Source organism: Lupinus angustifolius, chromosome LG05 (assembly GCF_001865875.1).
Source record: "Lupinus angustifolius cultivar Tanjil chromosome LG05, LupAngTanjil_v1.0, whole genome shotgun sequence".
Lineage (NCBI taxonomy): Eukaryota > Viridiplantae > Streptophyta > Magnoliopsida > Fabales > Fabaceae > Lupinus > Lupinus angustifolius.
Genome location: NC_032013.1, coordinates 21285217 through 21299522, shown reverse-complemented (window position 1 = coordinate 21299522; position 14306 = coordinate 21285217). Strand labels below are relative to the sequence as shown.

Here is a 14306-nt window from a genome sequence, read left to right as displayed (position 1 = left end):
GAGTTCCCTATCAATTATTTAGTGAATGCTAGGTGCTTGGGTGCACAATGAAGAAGAGTACCTACTCCTTGCTTGATATCAGATATAATAAGTGGTAGGTTTTTATTCCATAAAAGCATTCTTGTACCATTAGGGTGTGTATTATTATTTAAGTGGAATCCATAACTAATTAGTATAATCTTATCAATATGGACACCTTTGTAGCTCTTCTTAAATATGGAAAAAGATGTATACACTGACAGTGTAACCATATTATCCACCATTCATTTTTAAATTATTATTGACTTTTCAAAAGAAGTAATGCAAATGAAGTGTGGATGATACATTAAGTGTATATAATTCTTTACACTATCAATATGTAGATATTATACTCTCCGGTCTTCCATCATCAAAGTGGAATGTAGCATGTGAAAGAGCCTAACATCCTCACTGCCTTGAGTTGAGCTTAACATCCTCACTGCCTTGAGTTGAGCCTAACATCTAAGACATGTTTTACAATATTAAAAAAACTAGATCAATGTATATAAATTAAATCTAGTTCTTGTTCTATATCAAAAATGTTAATTAGTTTCCTAAAAGAGATTTGATAATTAAAACTATATCACTGTGTTCCATCCTTATCACCTGATTCTTTCAGATATTTGAAGAAACTAGGACATCTTAATTTTAAAAGAGAAGAAAATGACAACGTATGAGTTTTATACATTATTAATGTATTATTGACTCTTTAAATAAAGTAATACAAATGAGTGATAGATAAAATATTGATTGTGTATAAATATTTATATCAATATTGCATAGATATTACATTCATTATGAAATAGTTTTTGAATAAGAAGACATGGTAGAAAGATAAAATTTATTTTGTAATGTAGTAAATGGACCACACTAACGATCATATTAATTTGATGGTCATATTTATCCTCTTCCTAGCAAAAAACATTATTTAAAAGTGACATGGACTAATTTGTCCTATGCCTATATTTCAAAGATCAAATCTGTGTCTTCCTCTCCAGCAAAACCATGTACTATTATTAAAAAGGAAACAGACAGAATCCAAATTTATATAAAGTTATTTATCATTCTTCACCAAATTACTTAAGTTCAAATTATATTATTTACTAATATTTATATAACAACATCCTACACATATCCTCTTTTTAGAAAAGAGATTAGACCCTTTAATTTTTCTTTTTAATTTCCCTTACTTTGAAAAAGAAAAGAAAATGTTAATTAAAGAATGAGAGAGATCTACTTACTTCAAGAGTAAGTGGAAAAAAGTTACTTCACATCCTAGTCATTCATTATTAGAAAATCCAATAGTTTAAATTAGTAAGTATATCTAAACTATTTGATTTTTTAAGAATGAATGACTAGGACGTGAAATAACATTTTTCACTTACTCTAGTAAGTGGATGTTGAAGAATTTGACAATTTCTTCTAAGATGATGCATATTTTCAAACTAATCACTTAGTAGAGCAGTTTTAAAACTATGTACCAATTTATAGAGAGACCAAAAATTATTTATCAATTTCTCCATAGTCAAACAAATTATTTAGCAATATAGGACAATTCAAGTCAATTCAATATTTGATACATTTTTTACTACACATTTCAAATTTCTATTTAGTCAAAAATAATAAAATTAAAAGGTTTTTGATTTGTTTATTTATTTTTAGTGAAAATTGTGTATAACACCCTTAAACTTTTCACCTTTTACAAATAGAACTACCAACTTTAATTTCAATTAAGTTTTTAAGTTCTCTTATTCATAAAATAGGTCTTTCTTGTTAAGCATATGTTATTAATTATCTAACAATGAAATTTGACCTTTCAATTTTTTTAATTTCCACCATTGATTTATTTATTTAAAAATAGAGTAAATTATATTGACACCCCCTGAGTTTTAGTGAAATTATATAAATCACTCATCATTTTTCTACACCTACACAAACCTCCCTTAGTTTTTTAACTTTTATTATAATGACCACCCTACATAAGAAATAAGTCTAATCTTTTAAACAAAAAATGTGATAAATACAATTAAGTTAAACAAAACATGATATATTGTGTAGACAAGTCTAAATAATATACAAATCAATGTATCTTTATTATTTTTGGTTCGTTACACTACATTATAAGAGTGATTTAAACAATATTTCTTTATAATTGTTGATGCATTTTGTAACAAAAAATAATAAAGATACATTGATTTGTATATTATTTAGACTTGTCTACACAATATATCATGTTTTGTTTAACTTAATTACATTTATCACATTTTTTGTTTAAAAGATTACATTTATTTCTTATGTAGGGGTGGTCAGTGTAATGAAAGTATAAAAACTAGGGGAGGTCTGCGTAGGTGTAAAAAAGTGAGGGGTGGTTTGTGTAATTTCACTAAAACTCAGAGGGTGTGGGTGTAATTTCTCTTAAAAATATAATGAAAAAGTAATTAGAAAAGACTATTCTTTCCCAAATGTTTTTCTGTTGTCCTGCCGTTCTCTGGTTTTAAGTGGAAATCTATGTGCATATGCTTATAGGGGTGTCAAAACGGGCCGCCCGACCCGTTTATCCCGCGCCCGCAAATGCCCGCAATAATTTAAGCAGGCCGGGCATGCCCGCAATTGGTTAACGGACAAAAAATCATGCCCTGCCCGTTTTAAAACGGGCTAACGAGCTAACGGGCGGCCCACGAACATTTTCCTGTTTAAATTAAAAAGAACAATGATGAATGTTAAGTTATCGCGTGATGTTTTTTTTTCTAGGGCTCACAAAAGACATCAAATTGCGAATCGCATCACGTGATGCGGCCACAATATTGTGGTTGCGGTGACTTTTACAACCGAATTACACTGCAATTGGGCTGCATCAGACCGCAACAGGCCGCAACATAACTACATCTGACCGCAACAGGCCGCATCACAACTACATCAAACCGCATTGGGCCGCAATGCAACCGCATCAGACCGCATCGATGTCAAAATATGTTTTTACTCACAAAATGATTCACACTGCAACGGTCGCAATTCGCATCGAAATAGCCACAATGACCGCAATCGCAGTAATTGCAACCACGACCACAATTGCGACCGCAGCCGCAATTTAAAACACTGCTTGGTATCAATGTCCCCTCCACATGTCAAAGGTATAATGTTGGAGATGAAACAACTCCCCATTGCCTTCAGGATTTCCCATATTCAATGATGATTTGGAAAGAAATGGATTTTAATAACAATGATTTCCTGCAGATTATGAACCCAAGTGAGTGGGTAAAACTATGGCAAGGAATCGTTGGCGATTCTATGGTGGGTCTGGCGAATCGTAATTTATTCTGCATGGAGCACGAGAGGAAGGATATGTGGTATCTTACAAATTCAATTCATAGGACCATTGCTGATATTGAAGTTGTGTAGCCCAATTATGATCACATATCATGTTTTCAATGATGGGTACACTAGATTAGACTATTGTTAGCTCGTGTTTCAACTAATAATTAATCCCCTCTCGCCAACTTCATAGTTTACTAAATATATGAACAGAATAGCACCAAAATGGGAGAATAAAGAACTATAGAAGCCTAGAGACTCTTCTCAAGGATCAATCTAAAAATTAGTCCTAAATTTGTAAAATGAAAGTGAAGATACTTCAAATCATAATGATTGACTTGTTGTAATTAGATTAGTCCAACCCTCAACCCCAAGTGAAATGATTAACCAATCCAACAAAATAGGTAAAAAAAAAGAAGAAGAAAATTAAGTATGCATGTCTTCTAGAAAACTGAAAAGTAATGAGAATGAAACTGCATTCTTCTTCCAACTATAGACTAATTAACAATCACTTTGTCTATGAAAGGGTTATATTGCATAATCAGAGTTTCTACTTCCACAGAGAATGGCCAAGGTGACATGGAGGCTGTAGATATATGCCCTTGCGCATAATGTATGTCTTCAAATTGGTTCTAAAGGCACAATCTCTGTCATTTCTCTGAGCTCAGTAGCCTTGGAAAAGTTAAAGTTTTGGTTAGATCTTCTCCATATTGTTTGCTTAGTGTTGGGTATGCTTTGATGCAATTTAGAATGAATGTGTGTTTTCCTTCCTGCAATAATTGGAAATCTGAATGGCTCTTTTGTTTTTATGCCTTACTTATATGCATTTTGATTTAGTGTTTTCTCCCTTGGATATGATTGCTGTCTTATTTTATGGACATGAATATTGAAAACCACAAAGGATTTAAAAGTGCATAAAGAAATTGCATCTTCATGGCAACAATAATTTAACCCAATACATAAAGGTCATTTGCTACTTCTTGTTTTTGTTCTTCTGTGTTCAGATATCTAAGGGAAATTGCAGAAACTATTTTTGGATGTAAGGTTGTTAGCTTTTTGCTTGCACAATTAAGATGGAGAGGAAATTAAAATCGATATTGTATTACTGAATGCATCATTTATAGAGTTTCAATTTTCATTCCCCTGGAATAAGTTTCACAGTTGCCTAAAAAACATGTGGACCTTAGTCCTCTACAATGTGAAAGCATGTAACTTATGACATTAGTTAGCATGATATTCATAACGAAATTTTGTAAAATGAAAACATGTACAGAAATGGTATTGACAATAAATTTGCATCACACCTTTACTGATACATGATAAATACTTTTTATGTATTCCACTGATACAACCACATATTTTGACTTGACAGATTTATATAAACCAAAACAAACATTACAAAGTGCCTATTAAAATAATAAGGGCAAATCAATGAGCAAACTGATATAAAAAGCTTAATAGTTCATACACCAAAGGACCTAAAGTGGGACGATTATGGCAGAAACATACATATAGGGGCAGCAGTACATGTTCCTGGCTCATTGGTTGCTACCCAAGTGTGTAAGCTAGAGCACTTTGAACTTCCATCCCAATTCCTTATTGCAGACTTGGAACTACAAAGAAATGAATTGTGAATATAATAGGTTGGGTCCTGTAAATTAACATGCTTTTCTTTAACTGATATATTTATAATTCCTCAAGAATATAAGATAAAGCGCTATGAGTTAAATAAAATGCCATGGACTATTTGATGGACAGATTTTGATAAAACAACTAATAGTCATACCAGTCATTAGTGTTATAGACTTATAGCAATAGAAAAGGTGAAATTCTATTTTAGTGAATATTATTATGTTTCATAGCTCAACCAAAAAATTAATTCAAACACCTATTGTTGTGACTTCATTAGGAAAAGCCACATTCGACCTTTAGTGTAAGTGTAACTAACAAGATTGTTTCATAACCTAAATATCTCAGGTGAGAGAAAAACTTCAAATTTTGACGAGATACTTAATTCTTCTTCGTAATTCTAGATATTCCTAAGAAAAAAGCGAATTGAATGGTGTAAGAATGTATAGCATAGAATTGGAATAAGAATTTGACATCATGAAGGTTGCTTGACGTACCTAATCATAATTACCTTATAAGTTAAAATAAAACAATCTGAGACTAGAATTATGATCACTATCCATAGAAACTTCATAGTCCAGTAATATTTACATTTCCAGCAAAAAAGCCTGCCAGTTAACCATGTGAATCCCACGACTACAGAAAACACAACATCACTATAATCCAATAGTGAAAAGGAAAAAAGAAAATATGCACACCATCAATCTCCAATAAAGGACCATGTATTACCAAAGTCCAGACTTACCCATATTTCAAGTAAGTGGTGAATTGCATAGTAGAGCCTTTTTGACAAATAGTTCAAACTTCCTTAGAATGCTGTATACACAACATAACAAAGCATCAAGTGTAAGAATGTAAACAAGAAAAGGAAAAGTTAGAACTTGATATTTAGGCTGACCAGGTTCATATTACCTGTTCTGTGAAAAAAAATTCTATTGTGGTATTAAGGTCGCCGTTCCAACGAAATTCATCTCCTTCTGAGGTTAATGAAACTTCTTTGAGCAATGGTGCTCTTATGATTCCTTGAGAGAAAGTCTCCATCATAGGACATTCCATCACAAACAGTGTTTTTAATAATGGAAACTTGAACAAGAGATTTCCATTACAAAAACTAGTGAGGCTTGGTAAACATTCCAATTGCAAAAACTCTAGTTTCATGAAAGCAATCTCATTTGCATCATCATCCTCACTAAACACAATTTCCTTTATCATCTTGCAATTGAATATTACCAACTTTTGAAGTGTAGGCATACCTCTAGCTGCTTTGGACGATATAATATTTACCAATGCATCACATCTGTTAACCAACAAAGTATTTAAATTCTGAAATCTTACATGTGATGGAGCTATAGTTAGCAAAGTCCAGCAACGAACCACATGCAAGGTTTGGAGATTTTGAAGAATTTGTTCCATCTGTGAATTTTCTTGACATATATTCTCAAGATACCATAATGAATGAAGTGTTAGAGTTTTCCACTTGCTTATCACTTCATGTTCAATGTGAGGGATACTTTGGAAGGAACAGGAAAAAAGTGTAAGCTCTTCAAGATTGGTAAATCTTTGAAAGAATTTAATGGGGAATTCGACATGCCTCCCAAGGCGTTGCAAGCAAAGAGCTTTTACTTTGAAGAAATCAAAGTCACTTTGTTGATTGTTGCAGCAAATGAACCTAATGCCCTTACTGCTCAGAGACAAATCCTCCACACTCTGAATAACCTATGATATGAAATGAAACAAATGAAAAATAAGTCTGAATCAAGAAATACTGCTACACGTCTCCTCAGTGTTTTAAATTGTGGTCATGATCAGTTGCGATGTGAATTTATTGTCATTACAAAAAAAAATCGAATTTGATATGGTCTAATACAATTGCAATGCCTCTCGATATGTTTGCATTATTGTGATTCAGTGTAATACGATTGTGTTGTCAGCACGACCTCAATATTGTGATTATATGTGGTCCACAATTTAAAACAATTGTCCTCCATCAATCCATGAATGATATTATAATCAAACAACTGGGGGGTGATTGAGAAATATTCTAGGTTTATTCTCACATCTTTAGCAAACTTGATTAAAGGTATTAAAAAACAGTCTCATGGGCAAAAATATTCTCTAGCTAGTTTGAAAATTATATTTTTATTACTCCCTATTACATATCTAGGGAGTATTTTGAAAAAAACACACATTTTCCCATTTCATTCCGACATAGCTAATTACTAAATGTACTCTATAATTTCTGTTGATGCCATTCAAGGCGTAACTTCTCAAATAACACTAAAATGGAAGAATTTAAATGTCATTTTTGTGTACCTTTTCAAATGAGAATAAAGGTTGATCATCGACAAAGATATCTTGGCAAATTAGAGACTCAGTTGCAAATATTTCCATCTCATCACAATCAAAAACATCTAGTTCTTTTAAGTTGGGACATTCCAAGGTCTGAATCCCGTGGCAAAAACTTCTGAGTTTTGGCAAAATCCAAAATTTCAAGGATTTTAATTTTGGTAAAACAAATTTTGGAGCTAGCTCTGGCATTTCATCCCTTGCAACAATGTGCTCTATACCACAACTTGATATTTTGAGAGCTTGGAGGTTCTTAAGCTCCATACCCACAGAGAGTGGAAAGACATGATTCAGGCCTTGACAGTCAGATACTTCAACTGTGCACAGATTTTGAAACCCGAGGACTCCGCAAGGATCCTTACTCCAAATGTGCTTCAGCTTTGGCAAATCTTTCAAAGTCAGAGTTCTTAACTGAGTTGGTAACCCATGCTGCTTTACAGAACATGAGTTTAGTCTTTCCATGTCAAATACAACTTCTAGTGAATCACAACTTGTTACAATCATAGTCTCCAAGTGTTTTAGCACATAAGATGAGACTATATTCATCAATTTATTGCAGAATGTTATTTCCAATTTAGTCAACTTGGGAAAGGAATTGGAAGCCATTGCATTGTTCCATATTGTCTTCAAGTTATCCATGTTAGAGACTACCAACGTCTCCAGGCTAGGGAATACAACCTAAAATATCCCAGTTGACAACTAACTTTAGGTTTTCTAAATAAATACACAAACAATTTATTTAGAACTATCAAGCAAAATAAGTTATAAAATATAAATATTCTCAAATGAAGTGCCAACCTCATCGTTTGAAAGTGATATTGTATCAGAAGGAAGATTGACAATCTTTTCCTCTGTGGAAAATATCTCCTCCAACATTCCACATCCAGAAATGCTTAGATGTTGAAGATTAACTAGTCCTCTAGCGACTGAGGATGGGAACAAAAATCTTAAGTTGTAGCAACCGTATATCATCAAACTCTTCAATTTTTGTATGTATGAATGTTCAGAGAGTTTATCACCCCATATCATCCTCAAATTGATTGAAGAAATCTTCAAATTATCCAAGTTGGGAAATGAAATCTGTTGATGCATAATTTGTTTTTAGTGGACTAATGGGATGGAGAATAAAAATATAAATTGGGATGACTTATCTCAAAGTAGAACATGCGGATTAGTTTCACATGCCCTTATTAAAAAGTAAATTCATAGGGTCTTACTACATGTCCAGAATGGTAGATGTTTTGGTTGGTCTAACTAAAATCTAATGTTAATTTTCTTTGTTTTAAATTAAATCTATAAACATAAATAAAACTTTGGGACCATGTCACACAACAAAACTGGCCAGTTCCATATGCATATTGGTTTTCAATTTTTTAAGGAAAGCAAAAGGTAATTTCTAACAGTTAAAAACCACAGAACAGTCTCTATGAATATTTTACTTTTTCTCTTTCTAATGTAGACATTAAAAAAATTTATGTTGTTGAATGTCTGATTTATTGTTTAGCTTCAAGATTAAATAAATAAAGAATGTGCGTACCTTTTCATCAAATAGTGGCCGCAGAATGGTTGAGTCATCCACGTACTCTATCATACTTCTCAACTTCATATCAGTTGGCATTGGCTTGGAACAGAAACTAGCAAGATTAGGTAGGTAATCTAATGTAATAGAATGCAACTGAGGGAACTCAATCTTGTCAATTTCAGCATCCTCGTCAGTGATGATCTTAGACATGATTTTGCATTTAGAAATTTCTACTTCCAAAAGACTAGAAAGGTCTTTAACCAAAGAATACGAGAAAACATTGTCCAGCTGATCACAACTTTTGACCTTGATAACTTTCAACATGCCGAAGGACCGTACTAGAAGTGGTCCACTGCATATTTTCCTCATATTAGGTAGATTATGGAGAATCAAAGACTCGAGTTTAGGAAAGGTTTCACGAGAATGATGCCACTCCTTTAAGTCTATGATATATTGAATGTCGTCACTGCTTTGCACATCCAAGTGCTTTAATTGCGGAAATCCTTCTTCATTTAATTGATAAAGGAAACTTATGACACCATGTAAATTGGTTAAGCACAATTCTTCAACATTACTCAACAACAACTTAATCCCAATATGCAAATGAATATTTTTAGTCTTCCCTTGATTGAGCTTCAGTGTTTTAGAGATTGTTCCATTCCCGGATGACCATTTGCAATCATCACCAATGAAAATTCTGTACTTCTCCAATTGACCAAAGATGAATAAACCTTTAGGCAAAACCGATGCATCATGAATCATTACCTCCAAAAATGTTAGCTGATGTAAATGACTCAGCTCACCCAGACATGCATTTTTGCCTTTTCTTTCCTCGTCCTCCCACTGGATAAACGTATTCTCCATGCAGAGCTCTTCCAAGCGTGTTAACCTTGATATAATTTTTGCAGGAATTGCTCTCAGTCCTGAGACATTGCTTAGACCTAGCAACCTGAGACGAGTTAGATTCCCTATAGCTGGAGGGAGCTCTCTAATCTCTGAATCACTAAAGTCAAGGATCTCCAGATTCTTGAGTTCTGCAAGTATAGCTACATCCTCTAGCATGCATTCACAGAGATGCAATGCACAAAGATTTGGCAAACGACAGAGAGATGAAGCGATGGAGGGTATGCAATCCAATCCACTTAGATACAGACACTTTAATTCTTTGGTCTCTTCAAGAAAGGAATCAGGTACCTTCAGAAAGTTATTTTGGCTTCCAAGTTCGAGTATCTCCAACTCTGGACATTCCAAGCTCTTGGGAAGGTCATGGATACGACATTCAGGCAAAAACATACGGTAGCACTTCTTATAAATTTCCGGCCATTTTTTCAATTCACTATACTGTTTAACTGCAAATATAGGCCTATCTCTGGATGCCAGCTTTCTAGCTACTCCTTGGACAACGTCATGCATTTTAAAGGATTCAGTATCTTTTCCTTTCTCAAGCAACAAACAAGCTGACTTCAGCTCTGTTACCAAGCAGTAGAGTCTATTTCTTGCATGTGCCAAGCTATCAACATCTTCAAATAAACCCAAACTCCAGAAAGCTACTAACACATATTGTATCCAAAAAGTAGTTTGTCCCATCGAACCAAGAAGCAAGAATAATAATTTCAACTCGTCATGTGCAAGATGATTATAACTCAACTCTATAGCTGAATACACTGTAGCAGCCAAACCTTTATGGTTGAATCTTGTTAACTGTTGTAAAGCATCATTCCAAGCAGGCAAACGCTTGTTTTTCAATGCATTTGCCACTGTAATTAACAAAAGGGGCAAATCGCAACAAGCTTTAGCTACTTTTAAAGCAGTAGGTCGTATGTTGTTATCTTTAAGAGCATCACCTACCTGCTTCTCAAATAAGCTCCAACTCTCTTTTTCAGATAACACCTCAAGTTTAAAACAACATTGTTCCTCAACACTCATCTCTTGTGTCAAAATATTAAGATTCCTTGAGGTAAACAATAACTTGCACCCTTTGTGATCATCACCAAAAGGCACCCCAACTTCTATCAAATCAAGTCTTTCCCAAATATTATCCATTATAATGAGAATACTTTCCTCCTTACATATCCTTTGACGTAATCGACTAGCTCTTACGTCTAGTGTCTCCACATCAAATTTCTTCATGCCCAAAGTTTCTGCAATTTTAACTTGAATTGTTTTCACATCAGGATATTCAGTTAGTTCAACTGAAACCACTGTGCCAAATGAACAATCTTTCACTGCTTTCCATGCTAACTCTTTGACTAGTGTGGATTTACCTACACCACCCATCCCCCACAACCCAACCTTAAACACATGAGGATCCATCAGTGTCTGCATAATGTGATTCAAGATAGATGTTCTTGAATCCAGGGCTTCGTAACCTCTAGCATATGATGAAGTGATTCCAACGAGTAAAGGAGGTGGGTAAGAAACTTTTGTGATCTTCTCCCCATCTTTTATGACCCCGGGAATGTCTTTTGCAATATCCTTAGCTTTCATGCTCAGTTGGTGCCTTGCCCACAGGTTAGGAAGATGGCCACAGGAGCATTCTGCTTTTGCATGACCTTCATTCTTTTGAAATTCCTCTGCCTCAATGACAATGGCATCCACTTTCTCCAACCAGTTCGTGGCCATTATTTCAATCACTTCCCCATTCCTATTAGCAGCCTCAACAGAGTGATAGATAACATCTTTGGCCTCCTCCAACCTTTTAACTTCGGCTATGAGGCTGTCAAAGTTGCTCTCATAGGAGATTACATAACCAAGTTCACGTCCAAGTTTCTCAGCAATGTATTTACCAATTGATTTAGCAATGTCTGCCATCAGCTTCTTGATTGTTTAGTCTGCGCATATGTAAAGGATACACAAGCATGTCAATTTGTTATAATATAAAAAAGAAAAGTGTCTCTAACAATTATAATTAATGGTTATATGTAATTTATGATAGATAAAAACAATGTCAATTTTGTATGATAACTTAAGCACATGAGAAAAGTTCAACCCAAAAAGGCTAGTTTAATAGGTGGGAGAGCCCCATGGCTTAGGTACTCTCATTGAGTTTTTTATGTTACTCAATATGAGACTTCTAGCATTGCTACCCTTTAAGGGTTGACGTCCACGCCAACTTTCAGTCTATCGATAGTGACCGAACTGATGGTAATCATTTTTTGTTGGTAGCTTCACCCAGCTATCGGTATTCAGTAATATATATTAATAATCTAGCCTATAGGTAGTCTTTTCTATGACATAAGTCTCAGTGAAAGTATCATTTGTTAGGACCTGCGTGAGGAGAGCCAACCCAAAATATAGTTTATAAGGTATGAAAATATTGTCTTAATTATCTTAATGAGTTTATCTAACGACCATTAGGTGTTAAGACTTAAACACATGATGAGAGCTAAACCTAAAAAATTAATCTATAAGGTGGGAGAGTAGATGTATATAACACGTTAAGATTATGATGTTACCTAGTTGAGACTACTATCAGATTAAAACATTAAAGTTATGAAAAATTATAATTGAAAAACTAAAGTAATGTTGATTTTGTTTATAAAAAATAATGTTAATTTTTAAGAGAACAAGTTATGTTGGGAGTTTAAATTAAGGATTTAATATGGATAAAGTGAAAGTCTAATTAGTTTTTATAGTATCAACAAATTATCTGACATTCATATATTAATCAACATTGTATCTTAACTAAAAAAATAATATAAAAATTTAGAAAGCATAAACATATACATGAAAAACACAACAAAAATAATGAATTAAATAAATACGAATGGGAGATAGATAGATTGATATGTTGACGCCATAATTGGAGATAAGCGAAGTGTTGTTGTTGTTGTAATGAGTGAGCTTAGTGCGCTTTGAAGAGGAAGGCTCGTTCTCCTTGGAAGAAGATCAGTGTCCCTTATAATTAGGGTTCTTGAAAGAATGAAGTGCTTCATTTTTTCTTTCACTTTCTCAAGACACAAATCTAGAGAGGGTTAAGAGAGAATGTGTGTGTTTGGGTACCCAAAACACTGTCAACCATATGCAATCAGGGACATATGCAGTGTCAAATGAAAAAATATATACTCAAAAGTAGTATATTATCAAATAGATTAAAAGGTGGGATTAGGATTAGGGTTTGATTCCTGTCAAATAGATTCTAGTTGGATCATGGACACTGGAGCATTACATCATATTACTCATGATCTACAACAATTGACATTGGCAAACACATATCCAGGATCAGATCAAGTCCTTGTTGGAGATGGCTCGGATTTGAAAATCACTCACATTGGCCACACTACAATACCAACCAACACTAAATCCTTATCTCTTAAACAAGTCTTATGTGTTCCAAATATAACAACTAACCTTGTATCTGTCTCTAAACTATATCAAACTAACCAATGCTCTGTTGAATTCTTCTCTGATTGCTTCATTGTCAATGACTTGAATTGGGGCCAACCACTACTACAAGGACCTCTTAAATAAGACCTCTACCATCTACCTTCAACCACCAACTCCACTGCTTCACCTCATGCTCACCAGTCTTCACTCTACTTCAACATGGCATCACAAACTCGGTCATCCTTCAGTCAAAATAATCAAGCATCTGGAAAATCACAACCTTATTCCAATAAGAACTCCTGTCACATATGATTGCACTTCTTGTCATTGTGCCAAAAGTCACAAGCTACCATTCTCAAGTCATCATCTTCACAATACTAAACTTTTGGAACTCATCTACTGATGTATGGGCCCCTGCTCCTACCAAGTCTTTAGATGACTCACTTTATTATTTAGTTCTAGTTGATCATTTCTCTAAATATGTTTAGTTACACCCAATGAAAAATAAATCAGATGTATTTTCCATCTTTGTTTAGTTTAAAGCTATTGTTGAAAAGTACTTTAAGTTACCAATTGTGACATTATTCTCTGATAATGGTGGAGAATTTATAAAATTGAAACACTTCCTGACTTCACAATGCATTACTCATCTCACAAGTCCACCTCACACACCTGAGGTCAATGTCACAGTAGAGAGAAGACACATGCACATAGTAGAAATAGGTCGAGTCCTGCTACACCATGCCAACCTACCAGCTCAATTTTGGTCTTATGCTTTCCTCATAGCTACACATCTCATCAATAGGATATCCACTGCTAAGCTAAAAATGCAGACCCCCTTCATAGTGATATTCAAACAAGCACCTGAGTACAACAAACTCCATTCTTTTCGCTGCTTATGCTTTCCATGGTTGAGGCCTTACACACACAATAAACTTCAAAATAGATCCCTACCTTGCATTTTCCTTGGCTACTCACAAAATCAATGTGCATATCTTTGTCTTGAACCTCTATCAAACAAATTTTACATCTCAAGACATGTACAATTCATTGAGAACTCTTTTCCTTATGCCTCCTTAATCACACAAACCAATCCAAATCACCCTGCACCTGTCACTGAAGCCATACTTCCCTCCATCATTCCTCTCAAACA

General features: G+C 34.1%; 1 protein-coding gene across 7 annotated transcripts in view; it reads right to left on the bottom strand.

The window, feature by feature from the left end:
- The window catches only part of LOC109348064 (probable disease resistance protein At4g27220), a 30160-nt gene continuing 20470 nt past the window's right edge, over positions 4617-14306 (bottom strand). For 3 of the 7 annotated variants that reach the window (XM_019588271.1, XM_019588272.1, XM_019588270.1), the window contains exons 2-7: positions 8843-11658; positions 8104-8385; positions 7273-7983; positions 5872-6675; positions 5705-5775; positions 4617-4943 (exon numbers count right to left, since the gene is read on the bottom strand). In XM_019588271.1, the coding sequence (XP_019443816.1) occupies positions 5758-5775; positions 5872-6675; positions 7273-7983; positions 8104-8385; positions 8843-11638 (4611 nt within the window). In that variant the 5' untranslated portion in view covers positions 11639-11658 and the 3' untranslated portion in view covers positions 4617-4943; positions 5705-5757. Of the gene's footprint in view, positions 4944-5294; positions 5370-5470; positions 5594-5686; positions 5776-5871; positions 6676-7272; positions 7984-8103; positions 8386-8842; positions 11659-14306 lie in introns of all 7 variants that reach the window. The other 4 variants (XM_019588273.1, XM_019588274.1, XM_019588275.1 and 1 more) reach the window with 4 other exon arrangements.